At 47.5% G+C, this 27,471-nt stretch overlaps 1 protein-coding gene across 1 annotated transcript in view; it reads right to left on the bottom strand.

Annotated features, from left to right (window-relative positions):
• Positions 1–27,471, bottom strand: part of RTN1 (reticulon 1) — a 114,474-nt gene that overhangs the window by 48,193 nt on the left and 38,810 nt on the right. Inside the window, exons 2-3 of the mRNA XM_062577392.1 lie at positions 5,942–6,685; positions 1,396–2,178 (exon numbers count right to left, since the gene is read on the bottom strand). Coding sequence (XP_062433376.1) covers positions 1,396–2,178; positions 5,942–6,685 — 1,527 coding nt within the window. The remainder of the gene's footprint in view (positions 1–1,395; positions 2,179–5,941; positions 6,686–27,471) is intronic.

The following is a 27,471-nucleotide window of genomic DNA, read 5'->3' as shown; positions in this document are numbered from 1 at the left end:
CTCAGCACGGGCTCTCCGGCGGCAGCAAGAACATGGTATCCATCCTCCAAAAGTCTGATGTATTCATGTCTGAAACGCTCACATTTGATGACCGAAGCCCAACGCCCAACCCTCCTCCCTAGCTGTCTGCTAAACCACCCTCCCCTCTCGGAGCCAGATCGGGCAGGTGGTTTTCGGAGGGATGCTGCCCGCTGTGTGCAGGACAGCCTGCGGCCGGGTGCTGGCCCCCCGCGGCGCGGGGACGAGCGCCGCAGAGGCCCGGGAGCACACACAAAACCCTCATTCTTACGGATGGGGGCAGTGGGGGGGGTGCAGCCGGCTCCACAGCGATTTATTCAAGCCGTGCCAGCCTGCAGAAGCAGCCGGAGCAGCCAAGCCCAACCCCTTTCTGCCTCTAAAGGATTCCTTTTCCTACACGCATCCTCAAACCAGCTCTCCCCAGTTCCTGGGAGCAGCAGAGCCAGCTCACTGATTGCACCGCTTTGCTGTGCAAGGCAAGGGATATTTCATGGGAGGAACCGCCAGTTGCTGCTATGTTTCCTCCCGGTCCCTGGTGTCTGAGTCGGCCACACGCTGGGGGCTTCCTGCTCAGTCCTAAAAGCAAGGTTGCGCCTTCCTAGCAGTATCTATGCATTTAAACCTTTGCAGGACCAAGCTTGCGCCCACATTGCCGTGTCCGAGTTTTACGCAGGTGCAGGAGCACACATGCTCTTGCAAGTCCTACTCCTGCAGCGCTGAGGACAGACAAAGCCACCCAAAGTCTCTCTCTCCCCGTTCTGCTCCTGCTGCACCACGCGCTTCCTTCACCTCATTTTTGTAAACCTATCGGAGCAGATTAAACACTGGTTGTTGTTGGTATTTTTTAATCTAAGGGGAAGGGGAAAAAGAAGCAAGAAGGGAAGGTTGGAAGTGACATCTCTCGCGTTACCCAAGGTTTGCCTGGGCGGCAGTCAGATACCACCGCGGTGGACCTGGCGCTCAGCTCCCCAAGAACTGCCGGGAGAGTTTTACCAGCAGAGCTGTAGGGCCGGGCCCGGAGTGGGGAGAAGACTGCCGAGATGGCAAAGCATGGCATCCAGCTGGAAACCGGACAGGGCCATCCCAGAGCCACAGCCCCTACACTATCGCCGGCTAATCCCCCTCGCTGCTGCATCTCCAAGACCACTTACGGATGGGCCCCACGAGCGAGAGCCCCCCGGGCTCCCGTGGGACGAGCTCCAGCAGCGACGCGTTGCACCGGCAGCGTTTGCACCTGGATTCGCGCTAGGTCATGAAGCAACGACGCTCACTTCTGCACTCCCTAAACCTCCCGTGTCCCAAGCAGACCCTCCCTGCACCTCCCCACACTCATTGCAGGAAAACACGCTCATTAGTAACGGGAACAGCTGCATTTACCTTTCTGCTTATTTAAAAACGGCAGCAGGGGCGAAGCCAAGGGACTTCTCTTCCCAGAGTCCTTGGAAGACACTTTGCTTTGGTTCACAGCGGTTTCTTCAATGGGTTTCTTCAGGGTGACCCTCTCCTTCAGCTCCTCGGTGCTGACGGCCGAGGTCGGGGGCTCGGCGCTCGCTTTTGGCGCGACAAAAGAGCATTTCAGGTAGGACGCAGAATCCGCCAGGTTTTCCCTGTTCATCCTGCTCTCTGTCGTTTTACTTACTTCATAGTCTGAGGGGTCGGCCCGCGAGCCGTTCTCTTCCTTGATGATGTCCATGATGAGGGGTTTCATCGGGGGGGAGTCGTGCTCCCTCTTGGGGCTTTCTTCGGAGGCCGAGGAGGCGTCGCAGGACTCGATGATGAGCTCGCTGTCCAGCTCGGCCTCGCGCTCCTCCCGCAGGATGCTGTACTGGATGGAGGGGGAGGCGGGCGACGGCGGGGGGCCCCCGATGTGGCTGAAGGTCATGTAGTTGGAGTGCGGCGCCTCCTCGGCCGCCAGCGGGTCCTCCGAGACCAGCTCGATCTCCGAGTCCCCCGACTCGGCGCTGCTGGCCTCGTTGTCGAGGGGCGAGGGCACGGCGGGGCGCCCGGGCTTCGCCCGCTGCTCGGGCTTCTCGGCCGAAAGGACCGCCGACCGCGGCGCCGCCGAGCCCTCGAAGGAAAAGCCCTTCGCTTCCTTGATGGCGCTGATAAGCTCGTCCTCCGACAGGCTGCCTTTGCCTTGCGACTCGGAGCCGGACGGTTCTGCCACCCGGGAAGAGAGGGAAGGGGGAAAAAAGAAAGAAAGAAAGAAAGAAAAAACATTATTAAAAATGATAACTTTGGGCTGCTTAGGCTGGCTCAGAAAAAAGAAAGAAAGAAAGAAAGAAAAAACATTATTAAAAATGATAACTTTGGGCTGCTTAGGCTGGCTCAGCAACATGATTTTTTACCAGGAAAAGTGCCACGCATGAGGAACGTGGCCTCGGGCCACACGTGATGGCATCTAATTGCGCCCATCAAATTGGCGCCTGTTCTGGGGATCAACACGGGGCTGGTAGGAGCCGGCGGGTTTCTGACACTTCCGATTTTAACAGTCCACATTTAGTTTCTATAAATTTTCTCACACTAACCTTTTAGGCCCGAGGTTACACATAGTAAGTTTTTCTCAGGCTTTTTTTTTTTTTTTTTTTTTTTTTTTTGTGGCAGGAGAGGGTAAATTGTCTGTTTGCTCTTATCTCAGCTGTATCTCAGCTGTTCCTGAGAACAAGGCTAGAAAAAGAGACCCTTTTGCCCGTTATAAAAGCATTGAATGCCATTTACTCTGAAAACTCTTTTACTTAGAAAATTCCCAGTTTGTGCTTGCTCGGGGGGGGTTTAGCAGCTAAAAATCTCCGAAGATTTGCAGGTATTGCCTGGTTGCTTGGAGGTTGCCACCTTCTTTTGAGCAATGTCCAGCAGGCAGCAGAGTGAGAGGAGAGAAAGGGAGGACGAAGAGAAAGGAGAAGGCTGGGACAACCCAGCTGGTGGAACTAGGATCAGGCAGGCTGCAGGAGAAAATTTTGGGGGCCAATTGCCCATTTTGTGCCCACTGCCTGTGTTTGCAACAAGGGGCCTGAATAAGGGGCCAAGACAGCCTCCGACCAGGATCAACCTTCAGGTATTGCTACCTTTGAGTTAAAAATAAAATGCTACCAAACCATTTACCTCTTGGATCCAACCCCTTTCTTCCCCTGGGCTTTCCCTTCTTTGGTGCTCTCCACATTGCATCCCTTTCTAATCAAAACACGTACACCAGCGATGCAGTCACTGCAAACCAGCCATGTGTATTAAAGTAAGCAGACGTTTTACTTAACTTTGTTTAACGTTTAATCCTTCCTCACTATCCTAAAGCATTTTTCCATGTGCAGTTTGCAAATGTCATTCCTAAAGCTGTGGCAGCCACTCCATCTTCTTGGGAGACGGACAAGAAATACGAGTCTCCCTCCCCCCCCCAAGTAGTTTTGGTGTGGGTGCCTGTATTGGCCCCGGTTGCCAATACAGGTCCCATTGCCACAGTCTTGCTCCGATAATCCTTGACCACGTCTCATCAATACGTATGTTTGCCTGCAGCTCCTCTGACAGCACAGCCGTTCTGCAACACGTCCATCTCGCACGAGAAAGCCGTTCTGTAACCTGGAGCCCAGCAGCAGACAGGCCTGGGGTTTTGGGGACACGCTGCTGTCAGCGTGCCAGGAAGTTTCTGTTGAGTTAGACACACTAAACAAGAGCCTTTGCATCCTTTCCCTGGGACTGCAGCGAGGCACGTGCAAGCTGGGCAGCTCCGTGGCATTACAGCCCGGCGTTCTTCTCTCTCCGCCCTGACCGACGATGAGTTAACCTGGCACTCTTCCAGCCGTACATGTGACCATCAGCCCTTGGCACGCAGCAACCCTCCACTCCCCCAGTTCACCCAGTTTTGGTCCATGTCGGCAGGTTGTAATATTTGGCTATGACATTTACCTCGGGGGCAAGAAAGTTCTCTGTGGCCAGGAGCCGAGGGTCATATTTGCTGCTGGCTGGGGCGAAGCCTGTAATCCCCAATGACTTTCAGCACCGATGCAGCGTACAAACAGCCCCTGTCTTCTTTGCATGGAAAGATCATCACCGTTAATTTAAAAGCAAACAGCTCTCAAACACCCTAGTCTAGGCAGGGAGGACAACCGTGGGCTCCAGCTGGCTTTTCCAGCACCTTTGAGGGGTATCTAGGAGTGGTGGCTTTGCTGGGTCACTAGATAGAAACAGCAAGGGCAGGTTTTAACTTCTTCTTAACTTACAAAAGCAGGGCCTGGGCACAGCACATTCCTGGCTGCAGGAAGGGTGGGAAATCCAGGGAAATTGCACTGGAAGAGCCAGTTTCTAAAAGGAAGATGCCTGCTTCTTTCTTTACCACAACACGTGAGCTTTCCAGCTTTTTCCCTGTGGTTTTCCAGCCCCACGGCATGGCATGGTGGGACCTCATCGGGCTCCCATGGGCCGTTTGGACCATGCCAGGGACTGGTTTGCTCCCTTGACCATCGTTCCCATGCTGGCAAGCCCGCGGGGCGCTTGATGCCTCCTGGCAATGCAGCAGCCTTGAGCCTCGATCCCACAATATTCACACGTTAATACGAGATAAAGTTATCCAGAATCATGAGGCTGGAGTTGTTAAGGACAGAATAAATAACAATTAGTGCCTGACGTTCTTAACTACCTTCCAGTGTAACAAGTGTAAATCAATAAAAAATGGAATAACTTGGAAGTAGCGTGTGATATCACCCAGTCAGATTAAAGATGAAAAATGTGACTCTTTAAAGCCTATTATCTAAAAACTCTTGCTAATACAGGTAGTATGAACTCACAGCTGCTGGGGAATCTATCAATCTCTTCTTTGGAGAGGCGTGTAAATGCATACTCAATTTTGGATAGGAACTAGGTGCTTGTTTAAGGGTAAGAAATAGCGTGGGTTGGAATTCCAAAGTTGGCCATTCGATGGAAATTCCATTTGATTTTTAAATGTTTCTGGATATCACCAGAACAATGCAAATTTCATCTTGGGAATGTTTATTCTGAAATTTCAAGATTTTCATCTGGAACATTGAAAATTTAATTTCAAGTCTCAGAATTCTGCTTCCTTTCACACTGCTTTATTTCTTTTAGAAATGTCCAATTACTTCCATATTTTAGCGGCACCTAATATGGGCAATTAGGAATAGGTATCGTATACCACTGCAGCAAACGTGCAGTAAGAAAATGAAAAAATGAGGGATTGTGGTGCTTTCCTCCCTCCATCAACATTAGGAATCAGGAGTCTTTAAAGAAAACTTGTCCTGTGTCCTTCCAGCCCTGTCTGTAAACGAGGTGAAAGCATTTCCTTGGTCAACACTTTCTAAAAGTGCTTCCACTTGAAAACTTTTTTTTAACAATTCCAGCATTTATTTTTAACAATTCCACCTGATTTTCTGCAAAGGTGAAAAAGAGTTAAACAGCCACTAAAACTAATAAAAATGAACCCAGCCAGCAGCAGCCCTCAAGTCCCACAGCTTCCATCTCCTTTAGGGGCACGTGGGCAGTCAAGAGATCTCCAGAGGGGCACCCCCAAGGTCTTGGCCCTCGAGAGGCAAACTGTGGTTTGTGGCCTGGTCCAAGCACCCTCCTGCCATGGTTTTTCAGTTCTGTCATCGTCACTATGCACACAGAGATACAGACAGGCGACATGAGCTTGCCCTGGGAAGGCTGTGTCGTAAAAATAAGTGGCTGGGCAGAGGAGAGAAAACCTACTGGATCCCCTGCTGCTGCAGCGTGAGCCCTTCCTGGACATCAGATCCGCGTGGATGAGACATCCCAAACATCCCAGACCTGGAGACCCGTTACCTGAAGCTCACATCACCCAGACGCTGTGCAGTCCACCCTGCAGAGCACAAACCCACAGTTTCCCAGCGCACGAGGTTATGATTACATTCACTCACTCAAGAGCGAAGAAAGGTGCCGAGGGCCATGGCTGACTTACCTGTGCCAGATGATGGTGGCGTGACGGACCCTGGGCTGTCATCCTCCGGCTCTGACACGGTCACTGTTGGAACCACCTCGTGGCTCGGTTTCAGGCCAGTTTCTGGTTTAGTTGGACTTGTTTCTTCACTGGCAGGCTCCCCCGTGCTTTCTATCTCAGTAAGTGTGATCTTCACGGGGGCTGTCACTATAGAGGCACTGTGCTGATCACCAAATCTTTCATCTTCATGTGGGTCTTGCTCTTTGGCTGCCTTTGTGCCCTCCAAAGGCATCCTCAGAGGTTCAGCAGCTGGGTCAGACTTGGCTGATACTCCCTGATACTTACTGATAAGGTCCGGGCTCTCGGCTTCTGAGTCTGGGTCATGTTTTTCTTGGTATTTTATTTCTTCTGATCTACTCATGTCCATGTATTTATAAGCTTCTACTTTCATGGGGTCTGCTAAGGTTTTGTTGACTTCGGTAGATTCTGCAGGAGTCATCTCTATTCCTGAATCTGAGCTAAACAAGCCGCGGGACTCAAATCCAGTCACATCTTGAACAGGATGCCCCAATGTATTAAACCCTTCCGTGCTTCCCGAGCAGGGAATGGGACTGTTTTCCTGCTGATAAATGCCTGTGAAGTAGGTGGAGTCCCGTGGAGTGGTGTAGTGGACGTCCGAAATCAGAGACGTGTAGAAGGAGGTATCACCTCCATTTGTGGCCATGGTGGAGCCGTAGTCAAAGAGGTGTGAGGAGGCCACATCATCTACAACAAATGGACAAAAACATCACACGGTGAAGAGACAAGTGACTGCACATGTTAGTCTTTCTGCAAAGCCATACTCATCCCCTGTTCATTTTAGGGTCATTAATTGTGATTCATGTACCAGACTTGGTTTTGCTTGCAAAAACTTTGGAACTGCCTCCTACTATGTGCTTGGGCAATGTAGTGGCCCATCCATCCAATGAGAGCCCCAGCTAGGGCTGTATCTTAAAATAGCTATAATAACCCATGTAGCTGCTAGGAGACGGAAAACCCTAGTGAACGACTCCTGCCACCATTCCTTGCACTTCCCTCAGCAAACTGATGAATCACAGGGCTGGAAAAGACCTTCAGTCCTCCAGCCTGTCCCTTTTCATGGGGTGCTATCAGCTCTGCCAAGTCATTCCCAAAAGAGGTTTGTCCTCTCTGTTCACAAAAATCTTGGAGACAGCAACCCCACAACCTCCCTTCTAGTGTGTCCCAGGGTGTCACTGCCCAGTGTCTCTCCTTATTCTCCAAATTCTTCCTTGTGTCTGATCTGAACCATCTGTGCCACCATTTAAGCCCGTTACCGTTCATTCCATCCGATCTGGGCAATAGATAATCCCCCCTTCCCTTCACAACTTCCTTCTCACATATTTGTAGATAGTTATCTGATGCCTAGAGGAGGGTGGCTCTATTTGCTTGGTCCTTCCCAATGGATCTTTTTTTTGTAGCTCCCCCTATTCATCACTTCTTTCCTCTCAGCTCTTGCCAGTTGGCTCCTATTTCTCCCAAAGTGCAGCCCAAAACGAGACGCAGCAGTCTGACCAAGGCTGTACCAGCTTCCTCACCTTAGAGACCCCTGCCTCTTCCTCATTTCTGATTACAAATAATTCAGTTTGTGAGTGTCCCAAAAAGACATTCATCTCCCAACACGCTGAGAAGCCCTGGCTACTGGCTGGTGACTTGTACAAGTCTCCAACATCTCTGAATGCGAATTTTATGGCCCAGATTTTCAGGGAACTCAGTTCCCAGACAGACACCAACATAAATCTCTACAGCTTCAAACTATCCCAGCAGGCTGCCTACATAAAAAACGGAGGCACCAGCATAAGATGCTGGTTTTGAGACCTTGGTGCTTTGTTTTCCTTTCTATAAAACATGGATGGGGGAGAGAAAGAGAGAGAGAACAACGCTTAAGCTTTATTCGTATCTTCTCCAGAACGCAGCAGAGCCAAAGTAACCCACAATAGCACAAATCTACCATGATGTCAAAGTTTAATAAACAATTGCTCACAAAATGTTTGCTGAGGAAAAAAAAAAAAAAAAAAAAAGAGAGAGATGCTTGGTATTCACAGAGCTCCTTCATCTTCGGAAAGTAACGTGAAAACATCTACTACATCTATGCTCACACGCAAAGAAGTCACTGCCTTTTTCCACATCTGAATTCCAGACTTTGAGTTCTGGCTGATGGGAAAAACTAACCGTACGCTCAGGGTCAGACCCCTAGCCTTCCACATGCCCCTCGAACCCAGAAGCCCTGATTTTGTCCTGAATAGTTCCTTCTCCATATCCAGCTGCATTCTTGAGGAGGCCTCATCAAGAAACTGAGCGTGTAGTACTGACCTCTCACCTCCCTTCCCAAACCTTACATGTGACCCAGACTCCCATCTTGACTCTCAGAGACGGCCAAGAGCTCTCCTGAGACTTTCAGTGATGGCTTTAGCTCCGTCTGCAAATACATTTAAATGGGAAACCAAAATAACCCCAAGGTTATCCACCTCTGTGCCCTCTTCCCTATGGAGAGATGCAGCAGGCCCCCAACAAGGGGAAAGCTGGCGGTGCCGCTCGCCCAGGGAGGCCTCCTTTCCTTCGGCGTTGTTGAGCTGCTGACTTCAGTACGGTGCTGAGCACGCTAGCCAGACGCAAGACTGTTCCTGCGCTAGAAAACCACCTGCCATGTGGACAGGAGAAATGAGCAGTGTGGTGAGAACGTGACAGCCCCCACAAACTTCATTTTCAGAAACAAAGGTCTACTGTGGGCTAAAAATCCTAGCATGATGTCATACCCTTTTAATAGTGTTTTGGCCACAAAGAGCCATTTTAAATCATCTTCTCTGACTTCCTGGGTATAACTGCTATAAAACATACCTGTGCATAGAGATCAAAAACTTGCACTAGCCTAAATCTTCCAGAATAGTGACCAGTCATAGCTAGATTGGACCCTACTGGGAGATCTGGGAGAGGGTCCCTGGTTCACCCAGCCCCCCCAGACCCCCCCCAAGACCAACATCCTTCCCCACATTCTAGGTCACCTTTTTCCCCAGCTTCTCCTACCGGGAGTCTCTAGCTCAGGTCAATCCTTGGGCAGGCAAGTAGAGCTCGTCTGCCCCCTTCTCCCTTGCTTCTTGAGCTGGGGAGATCACTGCCCAGCTGCCCACCTTCTTCCAACACTTCAGGAGGTAAAAAGCATCACTATGGGACAATCTTATTCAAGACTGCAAAACATTTTGTATGATATAAAATAAAGAGCCTCCCCCCCCCAAAAAAACATGAACAAAATATATATTTTTTTAAAGTAGAAAGAACAAGGAGAGTTTTGCTCAAAGGAAAATTGTCATTACAAAAATATTTCTGCTGGAAAGAAATTGAAACGGGAAGCTGGTAAGCAGCTCTAGATTTCACTTTTGCTTTTTGTAGCAATGCTAAACTTGGGAGACAACCAGAGCAGAGATTAAACATCCCCATCCAGTGATTTCCAGAAGCCTGGCAAGCCGCATCCTATGTGCATCGCCTGCAAAGTGTGCTGGCACAAACACAGTTAAACCTTCACCCCCACCCAGGCATCATTTTCATACATTGCCGCTAATTCCCTCTGTCATGCTTTAAGTTCCTGAGGACGTTGCTAACTGAATTACAAATGATGGGCGCTCTCTAATTGAGGCGCTAACACAAAGCACAGCTTTTGACTACGGGAACAAAAGACGCCCCATAAGGAAGGAGGAGATGGAGTGACAGACCCCGTACAGGGTATAGGTAGAGGGACGAGGAGCAAGGCTTGAGTTTGGAGAAGCTGGTGCACATCGAGGTGGGGTAGGCCGGCAGCCACCGGCACGCTGACCCACGCCGAGGTGGTCCAACCACAAAGGCAGAAGCTGGGAAGCGTCAGCATGAAGGTTCCCGCGCTGCTGGCGTTCACTCACTTTCTTTCTCCTTGCACATGCATGATGACACCATCTTTAGCACACAGGCAGAGCTATTTTTTTCCTGCAGTCCTCTGTGCACTAAGAGCCTGCAGCTCATTCAGTAAGCCCTGAAGCAGTTTCTTCTCTCCTTCCTGCCCCCCAACCCTGCCCCCTTTGACCCTGTTCGGTGAGTGACACCAGGCTTTATTTTACTGCAAAACCTTGCTGCATTTTGCATGCAAAAATCCAAGCCCTGTACAAAGACAGAATGACCAGGTCCCTCACGGGTGTTTTCACGTTGCTCAGCAGCAGATCAAAAGAGCAGATTGGCAGAGAATTTTCATAGGAATATTTATTTTCAGCCCGAGATCTTGTTTCAGAGTGGTAGAGCTCACTGCAGAGGCTATTCTTATATATATATGAGTTTGGGCCTTTTTCCCCCTTTCCCCTGGTCTACATAACTTGACATCCATCTACTCTGAATTTCACCTTCCATTTTTGTGCTTGCTCACTCAGGATCAGGCTCCTTCTGCAACTCATTGCAGGCACCTCTCGTCCTCGCTGCTCCAAATGACTCAGTCTCATCAGCAGAGGTATTTGAGAACACAAAGCCACAGCAAAAGCAACACAAAAGAAACAAGGGCTGATTAGGCTGATACACACATGCCTCAGATCCCCAAAGCTATTTTTAAATGATCAGTAAACCAAAAATGGGCAGGTTATTTTTCTTGCTGAATTTGCCCCCCCCTTCTTTTTTTTTAATTATCATAAACAGGCTTGGATTTTTACAAATGTGTTGGTTAGCTGAAATTATCTGATGCATTGTTTATGCCAACATATTTCAGGCTGTGAATTGCTGACTGCAGACTATTCATGCCTGTTGCTGCCAGGATCTGCTGTTTGTAATTTACTATTTGTGCTGGGTGAGTAGCTGTCTAAATCATGAGGTTTCAGGGCTATTCTTTCATTAGATGATTCCTCAGTGCTCACTGAGCCCAATCTAAAGCTCACTGAATTCACTGGAAAAAAAATTCCGTTGATTTTGTGTGGCTTTGGATCAGATTGCCATGCAATTCTGCTCTGGGCATTTATGAAAAATGTATGATCACACTGCTTTCAGCAAGCAAAAAAACCCAATTTTTGCAAATATTCCAAGACCGTTACTAGAGAGCGAGCACAAACATAGTCAGAGGGAATTGAAAATGCATTCAGACCGGCATTCATGGTGTTGTTCGCAGCTTGCATTTCTGCTTTATCCCATATTTTATGTCAGATGCAAATGCATTTGAAGCACTTAGTAATGCTGATCGATAGAGCAGTGAAAAGGTTTATAATGCATCTGTGTCAGGTGCTTCATAACAGAAGTTATAGCAGGCCAAAAGAGCTCATAGTACAGCTACTGTTATTCAGAGAGCCAAGGAAAATATCATCCTATTCTTTCTGCTGAAAAATCAGAAAGTGAAAATAACCCTGAAAACAGTCATTCACAAAAATATTACCTCACATTTTAAAATAATACCAAAAAAAAACCCCAATATTGTAGTGGGCACTAAGCAAATGCAAAAGCTGAATTTAAAACGTGCTCCATGCTGCTCCCATACTTCTTTTTGTTTGTTTGTTTTGCATTGATTTTGCAAAAGATGGTGAGATCAAAAAAAACACATTTCTTACTGGGGTTCTGCAGGGCATGTGTGAGCAGGGAGAGGCATTTCACATTAGCAGGGCATGGAGCAATCCTAATTTTCCTGACAACTGCAGAGTGAAAAACCACTGAAGACAGCTCAAAATGGCTAATTACTAGGATTTAATGCAACTCCATGTTTCCATAGGGGTTGATATAAAGCCATCGGTAAAATTGCCTCTTATTTTAGGAAATGTGAATATATGTGCTATTAGCCCGGCTATTAAAGAGAGAGAAACCTGCAATAGCTGAAAAGGTCTTTGCACAAGAACGGTGTATTCGAGCCTAGCAATTAAGCAATAGGCTGTCTGACTTTAAGTTTATTTAGTTCAATATCCGTGGGAAGCAGAAGCCTTGAATAGCATCGGTAATTGGCGGCGGTATCGGGTCTGAATTTAGCCTTGTTTCAAAGGGTTTTATCTGGATTTTCCTCAAACGTGCCCAGAAACTTGCCTGCCAATTCAGGTAAAGCAAACCTCTTCACTGCCCGAGAGCAGCACTCACGCTTTCCCGCAACACGAGCCCCCGGGAAATAATTTTGCTTCCTGCAAAGAGCTAAGGAGTAATGGGTCTGATTCAATCATTTAGAGCGCAGCTGAGATTCTCAATACATTACACGTGTTTTCATCAATTGTAAAGAAAAAAATTCTTGTTGAAAATGACTGTTTTGTCTCCTCAGTCTAACTAACTAAGTGCTCCAAAAATCCTCCCTGTAGGGGAGCAACACTTAAATTAAGAAAGGCAACTGATGTCCCACTTGGATCAAAGAAAGATGAAGTGTTCCAACATACTGGAATAGGAAATTAAAAACTAGCTGAGGATAATAGACAAGAAAAATAGTTAATACAAAAAAAATTGATTTTTTTTAAACTAGAGTATATCCAGTCTTTTTCATTGATTATCTCAGAATAGTCCACGTGTTTAACATATCACAGTCACATGAATAAAATAACCAATATCCATGTTAACCTGTCTTTCTTGATCTAGTTGTCAGAGAAAGATCTTCCCATACAGCTGTGATGACCTTCAGTAGCACAGACAGACTGACACAGAAGGACACGAAATTTCGGTTCTGCATAGCAGCTGTCAACACAGCAACATGAGGTTCAGCAGTCACTGTGTGCCAGTGACTCATTCAGAATTATTAACTGAGAGGGGGCACTAATCTTTAATTAGATAATGCTATTTTTACAGCCTGGAGCTGCATTTGGAAGCAGACTGATCTCTGGTGCAACTTGAGGAACCAAGGTTTCGACGACCTTTCTGGGGAAAAGCAGAATAGCATGAGTAAGCCTCTTCCAGCAAATTCCCGTAGGTTTTTAGAATAGCTGGCTCTGCTTTTGCTCTGGATCTGGCAGCTCAGGAGCCTTCACCTGCTGCCCAGGGCCCTAACTCCCAGGAGCAGGATGCTCCCAGCTTTCTCCTGTCTTGGCCATAGCTGCCTTGTTGGCACTGGTCATGGGCTCCCTGCAAGAAGGTCCACGTTGTCCTTGTGGGGTAGTCTCCAGCCTTTTGTTCCTGGCCCACAAATTACCATAACAAGCACCAGGAGCGAGGGGACTGCTCTCGTTCTGGTGGTTTCCAAGCCATGCGGGAGGGTCTCACAGGGTGCATATGATGCCCAAGTCACAGTGCCTGGGGCACCTCAGCTCTTTGGGTATCATCCAGATGTTTCAAATAAAAAGAGGCTAAAATTACGTGAAGAGCATTTTTCAACACAGCATCTTTGGTATGATCCAAGACTCCAGAAGGCATTAAAAAAGCTCAGGGATACACAGTAATTTCCCTACAGGTGTTTACGCTAAAGCTTGTCTTCTAAAAACATACCCCAGTGTTGCCTTAAAGGCTCAAGGAGACAGTCGAGTGGCATGTAAAACTTCTGAGTGTGTAGTTACCCTATTGCCTAGAAAGTCATTTCAAGGTTGACAGTGTCCAACTCTAGCTCCCAGCTGCAGGTTCCCATCGCGTCCCTCAGCACACAGAAGAGTCCTCTTTGCCCAGGGACCTTGTCCCTGCACACGCATCTGCTCACGGGCAGCAAGTCACGCCTCGGTCTCCTCTCTGACTGCCGGCACAGATTGCATTTCCCAGACACACGAGCAGGCTTACGCTCCGGCCGCTCCATCATTTTTATGGCTCATCGACAACCCCCCATCAGACAGATACATCTTCCTGCTTTCTTGCAAGTACACAACGCAACAGCTATTAGACAGCTCTGCCTTTTCTGCGCTGACCTGACAGCTTTAGCATCTGCCACTAGCAACAAGCCTGTACTTGACGTCAGCTTCTTTTCCTAACGTATCCTTTAAGAAGTGTGTGTGTGTTGGGTGGGGGGGGGGGGGTCAAAAAAGGAAGAAAAAGGCTTTGCCTATTCTTTTGACCAATTACACAATTTTGAGGGGTTTACTATGCCAGTTACCTTCATTTTTAATTTGCACTATGTTGCTTCTCACTGTCTTCTCAGTTGTAGTCTTTCATACAGCAATCCAGTATTTATCACTTCTCCACATTTCATCACCGCACCCCCTGCCCCCAAAGGAGGCGTACCAGCAGTCCCAAGGCTATCTCCAAATTCAAAACACAGCTGGTCGTCTTAGATTCAGACCAAGCTGTTTCTCCCTCTCTGCTAGGTTTCAGTCCCACCCCAAACCTCCGGAAAGCCCTGGAGATTTCCATGCTTCCTTTGCGGGCAGCGCCGCTGGCAGCGGTGAGGGCACTTAGCGTAGGTGGCAGAGGCATCTCCGAGCCTCGCGCCGAATCACACACGCCTTTGAAGTAGGCTGAGTAATGCTAGGCGTATATACATGTACCATTTGGGAATCACATTCTCAATTTTACAAGAGTCTTCTCCACTGGCTTTCTGGCCCCAGACACTTTAGGGCCTGGGCAAACCTCAGAAGTACCTGCACACCCGTGTGATTCGAATGGAGCCTGAAACTCAAACTGCTAAAAGTTTAGTAGTTCTGCATCTGTCTCCATGCCAAATGCAGGCATCACTGTGCTGCTGGATAACACTGTTAGAAAAGCTCCCAGCCTCTCTCTTCGATCAGCCATTCTCAACAGCCAGAGCCAGATGTCAGCCCAGAGCTCTCCTGCCTCCAGATGCTATACATTGGACGTGCGCAGCAGCAAACTGCTTGCAGCAAAACTTTATTGAGCGTGCATCCCTGGCAGAAGGGCCAGCTATTCCCTGCTGCCAGGAGATGGTGCTCTTTGTTTTAGCTCTGGAGTTGAAAATCCAGTTTACAAGTTAGTAACTTTTTTTTTCCCTCCCCAAAAGCTCTCCTGGTCCCAGCTGCGTAAGTCTGTAGGGCACAGCATGTGCAAGCACTAACTAACATCCATACTCTGAAAGCCATTTCGGGATACATCTGCACAAGAGACGCTGCAAGAAAACTGGATGTACTGGAAGGATGCTCGCTCGTGCTCTATTATTACTTCCCCTGGCTCTCTGCACTGGTCCTGAATGCCCTGGGGGAACCAGGAGCAGCAAGGAGGCTGCGTCCTGCTGTTTCAGAGGCACTGCCAGCTCTTTGCTCTGCTCCTGGGGACAGAAGCGAGTCAGTGCACCAGCTGCATGAGTTACCCATCCTTCCCTTGAGATCGTGCGTAGCGGCGCAGAGGAAACACTGCTGTGCGGAGAGGCAGGTGTCATCTACCGTACTGACAGGAGAGCAAAAGGGTGAGGTGGGGAGGCTTGATTTTCTTTATATTCTAGTTACTCCATTGACGTCAGGGAAGCAGCTCCTCAGGGCTCCTCCATTCCGGTTTTCCATATGCCAAATGTGTGGGGCTCAGCCAGGATCTCAGCCCTGGAAACCCTCAGCCACAGCCAGTGAGCATCCTCTAAGCAGAGAGGGCCACCACCCCTAATAAGCACAGGGGTTCAGAAGGGAACAAATTCCTCTGAGGACTCAACCCACGGGCTGTAGCACTGTCAGGAGCTTCATTTTGGGAGTTAATTTAAACCTTCTCTCCCAGCATCATGTTATGCAGAAGTATGGTCCTTCCATGTGGCTTCCCAAGCCCCTGCCTGGGGGATTCTCCAACCTCCTTAGCTTGATTTTTCTTCTGAGAAATCAAGCAGACACGTATCAGGCCCTGGCTTGGCTGCCGAGTGCTGCAGTCCCGTCTGCGGGAGAGACGCGCAGGAAACCTTGATGAGCTTTTAATAAGATTAGAGCAGATCCACTTTGGGGAGCACAGGGACGCGCTGCACTGCCTGTACCATCCCAGCAGCCTATTAACAGCGGTTTTTTTCGTCGCAGCTTTACACAAGAATGGCTCTCAGCTCCCTGCAAGCAGTCCTCAGCAAAGGCACCAAGAGCCACCTTCGCAGTGCAGATAAAATGCCACAGGGAACCCAGATTCACCCCCAAGCAAGTCAGGGAATGGTGCTCCACTACCCACAGAGGAGCGGGATGTGATTTGGTGACACTGAATGTCCTCAGGTCCCGTGGATGTCACCAGAGCTCGTGGCACCTGGCAGGGGATGCTCATCCCATTCCCTCAGAGCAAACCCGTAGCGAACGGTTCAGCAGTTCTCACCCGCATTGTACCCTCCAGGTCTTCCACTCCAACGAGCAGTCTCAGGAGCTCTGAGCAGACCTGGCAGTAAAATGTCTGCATCTACATGTCTGAAGTGTCTTTAAGGTCTATTGCACCTCTCCCCAGTGCTCTAGAAAACATGAAAAACAAGGAGCACCAAAAAGAAGGCTCCCCCCTGCAGAGGAACAGGAACCGTAGAGGAGAGTAAGAATGATTTAAGATACATTTAGAGTACTAAATGTCCTTGCTAGAAGTGAAAGTGCAGCAGGTCTTCATAGAAATTATACAAATATTTCATTAAAAAGGAAAGAAAAAGCACTTTCAGGAAAGATTGTTGCAATGATGATATCATCAGGAGCAGGTACTGGTCATTAGGGTTTGGTGGCCCTAAGATACTGCCTAAAATGCTATCAAATGCACTTTGCTAAGGCTAATTAAACTCCATCTATAAGAAAATAATGTATTGTTCTCTGTGTATTTCACCATACTCATTTCTCCTGGAACAATCAAATTTTACCAAGTTCCAAGAAAAACATATGCCAAGCACTAAGTGACTGAGCACCTAAGACACTTTTCAGATGACTTGAAGCATGGCTCACCTCCTTTTAGAGCACTAGCCGTGGAAGTGTATCAAAATTGGGATGCTAGTGATCAAATCTCTTTGCTTTTCATGGCCCAAAAAATTCAAATACCATTGCAAGTATGATTTAGGAACCTCCATTATTCACTGTTTTTATTCTCAGATTGCTGCAAAAATGACCTAAGCCCTCAGCATTCTGAGCTCAGGCCAGTTTTGGCTGCAAAGCCTCTCTTGTGGAAGTTTCCTCTTTCCCCGCCCAGCCTCCCTATCTGCCACTAGCACCTTTTGCAGGCCCAGCCCCACCGCTGCTGTGTCCCGATTACAGGTATGTTTGGCCTCATGCAACTGCTGTAAGTCAACCCCAATTCAAACTCAGCCCAGAAGAGAGAGGTCTGCTAACAGTGGTCACTTTGACTCTGTGATAACTTCTCCGGCCCCCCATCCTGCTGGGAGAGGGATCATAGCCCTGTAGTTTCGGACTCCTCCATGCTCAAGGAGAGAGGTCTCAACAGATAAAAGCAGGCATCGGAAAGGGGCTTTCACTAGCACGTGAGCATTTGAATAAGGTACAACATAGATCTGGAGAGACTGCTGTTTTCCATGTGTCACCTACATCTGACTAATATTTCATGGAAATCCAGTTATTGTAAAAGGAGGAAAAGGATGAAAGGATCATCTTCCACACTAGGCTTCGTTGCCATCCCCAGGGTCAAAGCTACCTCAGCACCATGAATCTTCCAAGGAGGCAGAGCCACAACTGCAACGAAGTTCAGCTGAGATCACTAAGGGCTCTCAAGAGGAAAACTAATTTTGTGACAACACGTAATACCTACAGCAATATGTCAGGTGCAGTGATTCAGGGAGAAAAACAGCTGTCAGGAACTGAAGGCCAGGGTAAATCAGGAGCAATGCTAGCAAAGACCCTAGATTTACATGTGCATTAAAAATGTCACTGGGGAGAGAAGTACGAGGACCTGGGAGCCACCAATAAAGTCTGAAGAAAAGACATTACCAGCCACAAATCAGGATCAAATCTAATGCCTGAGGGAAAGCTGGGAAAACTAGGTCAGAGAGGACATGGCTGCAGAAGGCTGACACAGATGAACTCCAAAATTCTTGTCTAACTTTTTCCCTTGAGCATTTTCCCATCACAACATGACCAGCATATGCTGGATCCTGGTGACCACCTTTATTAGCAGCAGTGGTCAGAAACACCAGGAAAAAAAGACACAGTATAGCTTCAAGTATGATCCAGAATGTATAAAAGCAAGAAGGAATGAGAATACAGGGAAAAAACAAAACTAAAAAATACCCCAAACTCAAAGACCTCAAAAACAAGACAATTGGGGAGCTCTGCTGATGCAAGCAAGGCAGCAGGGCTCTGCTCCAAAGCGCTAGTAGTGTTTTCTTGCTCTTAAAGTGATTTTCTTCTATTTCTAGATGGTGGGAGCACCAAGGGTGCATCTGAAAGTCAGTCAAAAATTCCCTGAGGTATATTAAATGTTAAACCTCTCAAAGTAGTGCAGAATATGGGGCAGATCCACTGCAGTCATAAATCAGCATTAACTTGCTGGCTGCAGCTTATGCCTAAGGAGGATCTGGCCATATGTGATTAACTAACACCATAGATGTCCTTGCCTTCAAGGTCCCTTCTTTATTTACCTGCCATCATGTCTCTTCTCCCTGCAAAAGAAGGGTTCACTCCAAGCAGAGATAGCAAAATTCTCCCTAAACCTCTCCTCGTTTCCTTGAAGGGCTTTTAAAGAGACCTACCCCACCCCTTGCTCTACTCCAGCGATGAACCGACACAACCGCAAAGACCTGTCTCCTGACACAGGACCAGGAGACACCAAATATATTTGCTCACCCAGGAGACCAGACCAGCAAATTTGAAGTCCATACTTAAGACAGAGGCATAATTAAAAATCTCAAAGGCCACCATGTAGATGGACTGTCCCCCTCTTTGAAAGGCTTTTACTATTTCCAAAGCGCCCCTGCCCAAGGAGGCTCTTTAAGGCAGTGTTTGCGCAGGCTGGGGCCAGCTTGCTCCTGGGGCCCAAGGGCAGGATGCTCTGGAGGGCGACACTTGGAGCCAGAGCTGTCCATGCCTCTGATAAGCAGTGCAGTGGAGACTCCTGGACTGTCACACAACCCCATGGCCAGGGTGACTCTGGGTTCTCCAAATCCAGACTCAGGGTGACTCTGGGACTCCAAATCTTAAAGCATTTGAGAGCAAATAAAAAAATCCCAGGGCAAGCTCTCCAGGAATAAGCACATCCAGGACCCTACCCAGCTCTGATCCTCTCCTGGCCTGCTGCACCAGGCAGGAATAGCAGCACTCACTTTGCATGGGGGAAGAAGGTCTGATCCTCCTTTCCAGAAGGGCAGCGAGACGCGCTGCCTGCAGCAAGCACAAAAGGAGTCAGCACTCACTGCTGACTGGCAGCATCGAAAAGATGCTGGTGTTTGGTTCCTCCCCTCCTCTTGCCTTTATTCTGAGGTTTTTTTTCCACAAATTCTCTTTGGAACAGCTGCATTAGTTTAGTTCCTGAAAGAAGCATAAGAGAGAGCAAGGAGAAGGCCATGATAGGTGGGCCGCTCTGGAGGTACCCATCAGTGTGGACAGCTGACAGTAAAGCCATGGATTTGTACCTTTAGTTTTCTTATGGAATTAGACTTTCCCTGGACACCTAGAGATCTCACCCCTGCTTCCATTATCAGCATCTTCCTCTTTGCTACCATCTACACATGCAAAAGACAGGTCAGCAAGGCTAGGAAAGCACCAAAATAGTTTCCTGTTCAGCCTGGGGAGGTTTCAGATCCTCTGCTACGAGGGGTTTCTGTTCTGCTTTTAAAGAAAAGTTATACAAGCAGCTGTCTTGAACCGTATAATACGTAGAGGTGATCCTGCTTGGGGGCACAGGATGAGTATGTGAACTACGTGGTGTTCAGGCTCTAGCACAAACCACTTTTGGAAGAAAGCTATGTGATAGGGTGTTATCTGCAAAAAACATCAAAAAAAAAGAACCTTTCTTCCATCCCACCAATTTTACCAGGCAGGATGCTTTATCTGAAGAGCAGGAAGCAACTTCAGATGTAGATCTGAACAGGACAACTCTGTAGACAGTGCTGATTCATCCTCAAGCAATGATAAAGAAGAAAAATGAAAATATGTTTAGTATGTTTTTTTTTTTTTTTGCTTTGTTTAAGAGCTAGAAGGGGAGATCCAGAAAACTTTAGGGTAAATTAAATCTTACATCCTCTGAGAAAAATCAATTTTGAGTCTACCATAGTGAGCAAGTCAGAAAGCATTTTGAAGAAAGGTGCTTAATGACTGACAAAGATTGAGCCTTTGGTTATGCTAAAATAAATAAATAACCAATAGCTTTCCTGGCTAAAAGCCTGGAGTCTGAAAGCAGAGGAAAAGTGATGAGTATGGTATTCTTCACTTTCTGCTGTGCTTTTGACATCCAGACCTCCATGGTAGTAAACTCAATGTCTCCACGAGAAAGTGGTTGAACAGATAATGTATTAATGAAGGAATTAACATGAAGTTGTCCTGGGGCAACTTCAAGTGTGGTATCAGATACCAGCTAACCACTCATTACATTCAAAAGCTCAGCCAGGGTAGCGTAAATGCGTTGGTGGAGGACTGTACACTCAGGGATGCAGCATATTCCCACTGGCAGGGTACAAAATAAGGTAGGAGCCAGCACAGCAGACAGGGAGAGGACAGCAGAAGTAGCAAGAGCTCATGGACCAACCCTGCAACATCAAACAGGGGAAGTCCCATGCAGAGATAGGCACAACGGGGAGAGGAGACTGCGTTATTTGGATAAAGCTGGTTCTCTGGCACAAACGAACCATGAACAGGGGCTTTTTTGTGGTTTGGTTTCCTTATTTGTGAAAGGCACAGAAAGATGCAGAGGAACTACAGAAAAAGTTGCTGATGACACAAGCACAGGAGAGCAAGATGCCTGGGACCCATCTGGAGGAGGAAAGCACAGAAGAGAAATTCATATTGTATGGGGAGGGGTAGAGTGGGATCAGTTTATAAATACTCTCAAGGTACCAGTATAGATACAGGGAGGGAGTTACTCACAGTCTTAGAAAATGGGAAGAGCAAAAGCAACAGCTTGAAGTTACAGGACAAAACTAAGCTAGATATTAGGGCATATTTCTTGACAGAAAAAGAGTAAATAAGAGGAATAAATAGCAAAGGATGTAATCTATGCACTTTCCCCACCTTACAAGACATCTAGACAAACCTTAGTAGGGAATGAGGTATAGCTCTGCCCTGCAAGGTGTTTCAAAACACCTTTTTCTGGCATCACAGTCAAGTGATTTTGCCTCTGTACAGCAGCCCTCCAGATGAAAGCTGGGTAAATAAGGGACTCCTCAGTTCAGTGAGAGAGAAAGTTAAGGGGAAGTAACTCTGCTCAGAACTGAGCAGAGACAGTATTTAAACAATCTTTTTTCACCCAGTGGAAAAAAAAGAAAAGAAAACAAAGCAATAAAAATTATTCTAGGTCAAATCAATTTAATCTGACCTGAAGCTAAGTGTCATAGATCTGGTTTACAGCACACCCACGTTGAATATCAAGGGGAAGTGCTGTGCATCAGGGACCCTAATGGGAGTACACGGGATGTGATGTTTGCGGAGGGCTCTGCTGCAGAGCTGCCCTCGTTTGCCCTATCACTCCCCGGCTCTGGTGCAGGCAACTGCACCTGACAGGCTGCAGCTCCTTGCAACGTCAATGGAGGAACATCAATGCTTGACTGTAGGATCTGCCCCATGAAGGAGAAAATTGCTCCTGTTCCTTCCCACTGGCTCTCCAGCTACCTAATTCCTTCCATAAACTGTTTGGGCACCATCTTTTGCACATGCATTAGAGCCCTTATCCAGCTTCCAGCACATTTCCAAGCCATGGTCCTCACCTCAAGCTGAGAAAGAGGTGGGTTTGGTGGCATGCCCAGCACCTGCATCCTCTAACAACAGCCTGCCTGCACCATCCTCCCCATCACGATGCTTTACAGCCACTGCTAGACAAGCGGATCAGCAGAAGAGCCCGTTTAAGGCAGGCCCTAGGTTATTCACCCATGCAAAGCTCCAGCTGCCATTACAGCAGCTGGCAGAGGCAAGGCAGGACACTAGTGGTCTTTCAGCCTCTGCCTGCTCCAAACCACTTCAGCATAGTACAGGCACAAGCAAAGGTTGCAGGCAGCACTAAATCATGCTAGGAGCTGTTTTAGCTCCCAGCATTTTGGTGCTGAGCCATGAAATTATTCATCACATTGTATAGTTGCTATAGCAACATCATATTGAGTATTATTAGAAATCACTGTCCCAAAATCCCATATATTGGAAGGATTTGTGCAATGAGGGTAAGAGCCTTCTTTGCCCGCAGGGCTTTCTCCCCCCCCCCCCCCCCCCCCCAGCCCTTGGCCATATCCTGGACAAATAACCAGGCTACATCTCTCCTCAGCACTGCTGACCACAGCACCAAGCTCTGGACTGCAAAAAGCAACATGCACCCCACTTTTGACAGCCCTATTTGTTCAGAGCAGCTGCTCCTCAAAGCTGTTTTCTGCAGCAATTTGTTCACACATTTCCGAGAGAGAATGAGCAAAATATGCCCTAATTTAAACACAGACAATGGGTATTTTTATCAACCCAAGCAAACAGCAACGAAAATCTGAGCCCCCTTCTCCATTGCTCTCAAGAATCCAGAGTGTGACCCTACAGAGATGATTTGTGCAGTAGACCTTTCTGAACATTTCCCATTTACTGTAAAATTAACAAGAACTGTCGTCCTCTTTTCTCCAAATGATATGAAGTTAAACATCAGGACAGTGCACATTCCTTCGAAAAAAAAAAAGCTGAATTAAGGCAGTCAGGGACTGAGGCTGGACAGAAAGGACAGGACAGAGGAAAGAACCAGACTGCACCTTGCTCTACAACACAAGTCACACCACATTTTTCCACTTCAACTCTTTTTCCAAGGGGAAAATTGAGTTTCAGCATTTAAATACTGCTATTAGGTGATGCCTTTCCACGTGAATTAGGAATGCTCACTGGAAAATGGCAGGCCCCAGAATTAAATACTAGATATGCTGCAGCAGTCTGCATTGGCAGACCAAAGTCCCCTGTACACTGTCCCACCACTCTTTTCACTACAAGAGAGGTCACAGTGCATCAGGGGTTTTGGGGTGACTAATGGGGAAAAGGGGAGCACTGGACACTCCCAGCCTGGCAAAGCCTCTGATTTGATTTTTATTTCATTTTTAAGCTCTATTTCCCAAGCTTTCAAGATCTCACCAACCCCACCTTTCACTTGGCCTCAGATGGGAAGCTTTAATGTATTTGATCTCTTCTAATCCAAGTCTCACATGGTTCAGGTGCTGCATCTCCTCCAACCCCACACCTTGACAAATGAGGCTGGCAGAGACATCCACACCCCAGGCCACGGGAACATGGCGCAAAAAGGGCTTCTCCGAGGACACAGCGGGTTCCAGCTCGATCTGAAATAGTCCAGAGCTGACTGATAACTAACATTTTCTCCTTTAAATACTGGGAACAGGGGAAATGAGGGAAATTGAGGATGAAAGGCTGTGTGAAGGAGAAGGGAAGCTACTGGCTTCATTTTCACCTACCCTGAAGGCATTTAACACTATTTTGCAGCGTGAAAGGGCCTTCACATGCATAAACATTCAGGTCTGTCACTGTAAGACGCCTACAACATATGGACAGACTCTTCCATTTTAGTGTTTTCATCCCCTGAAATGCATCAGACAGGCTTACAGATTTTATGCCCATTTTTGACCGAGTGTAAATAGCTATTTCAGTGATTGCTGTCTGCAGTCAGAATTTCCTTGATGTCCACCCTGACCACGGCCCCAGCATGGAGCAATGAGTCCCCTCCTGTACCTCCTTGCTGAAAGCACCCTCACGCCCTGTGTGGGAGCAGGCAGAGGATGCTGATGCGATGTGCAACCTAGATGCAACATGGTCAATTGGCCAGAGGATATCTCAGTCTCAGCTGCTCATAGCTCAAGCTCAAAACATTCCCCATGTGCTACAAGGGGATTAACAGTGCATGCACTTCTCTGCTAGCTCTTGAGCCAGCTTTTAACCTCACGCAAAGCTGTTGGCCATGCCTGTGCCAGGCAACTAGAAAGCACCAGAGACCTTCCCTTGCACTCCATGCTCCAGGAGCTGCACTGGGGGAGAACCCTGTACACAGATTTTGGCTTGTGACAACAAAAGGAAACAGCTGATGTAGGAAAAAAAAAAAAGGTAGAAAGGCGCAGAGAGAAGAAAGGGAGAGCAAAAGAGAGCCCAGTGCGAAAAACATGGGAGGTGTGTTGGGGATGATGGAAAGGACAGCTAAGTGGAAAGGTAAAGGGGAGAAAGAGGGAGGACATTGCTATAAAGAGAAAAAGGAGCAGCAGAATAAGAATTAAGTGAAAGAAGAGTGATACAGAAAAAGCAAAAACAACTGATGGGAACAAAGGGCAAGAAAGGTGGAGGAGTTAAAAAAGGAAAATAACACAAGATGGGGAAGAAGAGGGAGGAAAAATAATTTTAGAAGTGCTGGGACAAACACATATTTGTCTCTGTACATAGTCTAAAGGTTGCTACATTCAATCTGCATTTCCCTTGATGCAGATTGTGCATTTCCAGGGCATAATTTTTAAGCAAAAAATGCACTATTATCCTTTCTTGCTTTGATTCTAGAAGGGCCAAGCGCTTCCCAGACACAAGGCAAGTCTCTTTTCAGAAGAAATATAAGACTATCAGAGTGAGCCCAGCATCTATGAATAAATAACTCTGTTCCTGCGGAGGAAGCTGTGGTGAGGAGCTATTCTCAGATGAGCTCCCCGCCCAGAGCAAGAGGATGTTCAGGAGCAAACGTGGAGGCTGTGGCCCTGAGCGCTGCATTGCTGCGGGGCATTTTATCTGCCTTCCTGCAAAGGCAGCTCTTTTCCAGTTCAGAGCAGGGGAACTCCTTGGATGTGAAGGTGGGTAAGAGCTTGGCCCACAGGCAGAGCTGTTGCAAGGGTCCTGCTGCCTGGACCACATAGCCTCTTCTTGTACCACCACCACCCCCCTGTGCCTTTTGCAGCAGTCACTAGACTATACCCTATGACAGACTCAGCAGCGCCAATATACTATTTTTGCTTCACATCAAGTTTGAGGACTGTGGATAGAACAGACATCTGCCAGGAAAGCTCCCCCCGGCAGGAGATAAGCCTTTTCTTTCTGCTCTTCTGCTGCCACCTTCACCAGTGGGGCTGGGATCTTGCTGGCTCACAGGATGCAGCGTGAAATGCTGGGCAGGGAGGACATGAGCATAAGGGAGGAACGTGGTGCTTCAAGGTTGAACCTTAGCCAGCATTACATCTATGCTCAAGTTGTTCAGCCAAGCTGTTGTATCTGATGCCACACACACTGCAGCTGCCCTGCAACTCACCATAAGCCTCATCTGAGGCCAGTTTACCCAGTTACAGGAGGAGGAAGCCAGAAGTTCGTACATACCACCAATCCAATGTGTCTCTAACGCCACACAAGATCATGCAGTAGTAGCACTGGAGACACGCAAAGCCTCTGGTCCTCCCCCCCCCCATCCCTTCTGGGCCATGTGTACCTTGACCCAGTTGTCCAGCCTGGTTTGGGAAGCTCCCACTCTCCTCTCCGGGAGGCAACTAGTGAGAGCCACAACCTGAGATGCAGGAACTGAAATAAGGTTTGGCAACACTCATGCAAACACCGTTTGAGTACCTATTTACCCACACTTTCCTCCTTCCATTTGCCTGCTATATTTTACCGGTAACCTAAACTATGCGGCTGTATTCACCTGGAAATGTATGAAGCAGGACACTGACACATTTTATAAGGTGACACTAGAGGTTTCACTTTTGAAAAAAAAGAGGTTAAAAAATAAAACAAAATCAAACTTTGTCCACCTGTCACCTGACTTTACTCAACTGAGTTTTATAGCAACTGAACTGACAAAGATGCATCCTCCTAAAAAACTCCTACAGTAAAATGTCTATAATATGCACTGGAGCCTGACTGCCTGCACAGTTTATACCAATAAAATGATGTGAGGCTCCCAAATCCCTTCACTGTTCTTTTTAAAAGTCAAAGGCTTTTTTTTTTTTTTTTTTTTTTTTAAGCAAAAAAGTAGGTTTCCCAATTCTGATCCAGCTGTGAGGCCTCTGGACTGAGACCCAGCAGAACACGGAGGTCCTGAGCACAGCAACAAGGGCGTTAGCAGGCACAACGGATTGCGCACATGCAGAAAGGGAAAACATGCACGTGCCCCTAGGCAGGAAACAGTCTCACCCAGCTTTCCCTCTGCCATCTGTCCCACGGAAAGCCACGTGCAACAGGAGAAAAAGCCTTTGGGGATTAGAAATGCTGGAGAGGTCTCCGCAGCAGCTTTCCAAACCAGCCTGCTGCACTTAAAGAAGGGGCTGAGATACCTCGGACAAGGCCCTCTGCCACCTACCAAAACCACCGAGGACTCCTCCTGCTCGCCAGTATCTCAGCCCACAAAAATAAACCTCTCACCATCAGGAGAGTTTGGTGGTAGACCAGAGCTGCTCACACCACAGGAATGGAGAGCCGGTCTGTTCGGAGGGGTACGGAGTGGGAACGGGGAAAGTGCTGGCCCTGTTTGGGGTGCCCTGCTGCCGTGGTGAGCCCTGGGTCCCCTTGTAGAACAACCACCCCTGCCTTAAAAAGCAGCTTGCTTTTCGACTCCGTACACCGATCAGAAAACTGCCCCATGAGGTAGCTGCTCTAGAGCCTAGAAGCCTCCTAAGTCTCCAGCCGAAATTTACTCATCACCAGCCTCCATCCATTAGTTCTTGTATCAGCATTGGCCCTTACCCCTTGGAAGTATTTATAGGAAGCAATCATTCCCTTGCAGCTCTCATTTCGCTAGACTAACCAAATTACTGTCCCTGATCTCCGAAGGAAAGCTCTCCATCCCCTGAAAAAAATCTTGCGAGTAGCCTAAAACGCCTGGTGCCACGTGCTGGGAAAGTTTCCTGTATTTTCTGTCCTAAATTCTTCCTTGAGCCTCTTTCTGACAATATTTCTATACACAGAGAAATACATTTGACTGTTGGGCTGACATCTCAGACCTTTATTTTGCTTGGCTGGAGTAGCACATCTAAATGCGTGTGTGTGCATGCACGCCTACACCCACTTTGCCAACTTGCCACGGCGATTAGCTTTCAGCCTCTAAGACTTCTGGAATCAGGTTTCTGGATGACCAGAACACTCGGTGCCCTTGCCCAGGCCCTGCACTGCCATGCTTTAAATGGAAATGTTGAAGCAAGTCAGCAGGTTCACGTTAAATTTTAGCCAAACCACCGTGGTCCTTCTGTTTGGGATTAAGACCACAAGAGAACAGAGCATTAATAGGTGGTCTGCAAATTGCATCCTTCTCCATTTTGGAGAAGGGTGGGGGAAAAAAATATATATATATTCTGAATACCAAAACACTTTCCAGCAACAAATAGTGATAATGATTTGATTCAGTATCTTTTTTCCCCTCCTTTTGCACTTAAAAGAAGTTTAAGCTCCAAATATAAGCTCCATTCTATCTCACATGGCTACAATGACAGCAAGAAAAATTATCTATAGCTTAGTATTTTTGTTAGATTAATTCAATTTTTCAGCTGCTTAGACTGCTCCTGTATATCCTTTCTAAATTAAATTTGGGTTTCTGTACCTGCAGCTATGGTTATCCTGAGTATTCCACTGTGAAAATCATGATTAAGTTCATTTGTCATAAAA

The sequence above is a fragment of the Rhea pennata genome, chromosome 5 (assembly GCF_028389875.1).
Source record: "Rhea pennata isolate bPtePen1 chromosome 5, bPtePen1.pri, whole genome shotgun sequence".
Classification (NCBI taxonomy): Eukaryota; Metazoa; Chordata; class Aves; order Rheiformes; family Rheidae; genus Rhea; species Rhea pennata.
The sequence above is the reverse complement of the archived record's forward strand: the minus strand, read 5'-3'. Positions and strand labels throughout refer to the sequence as shown.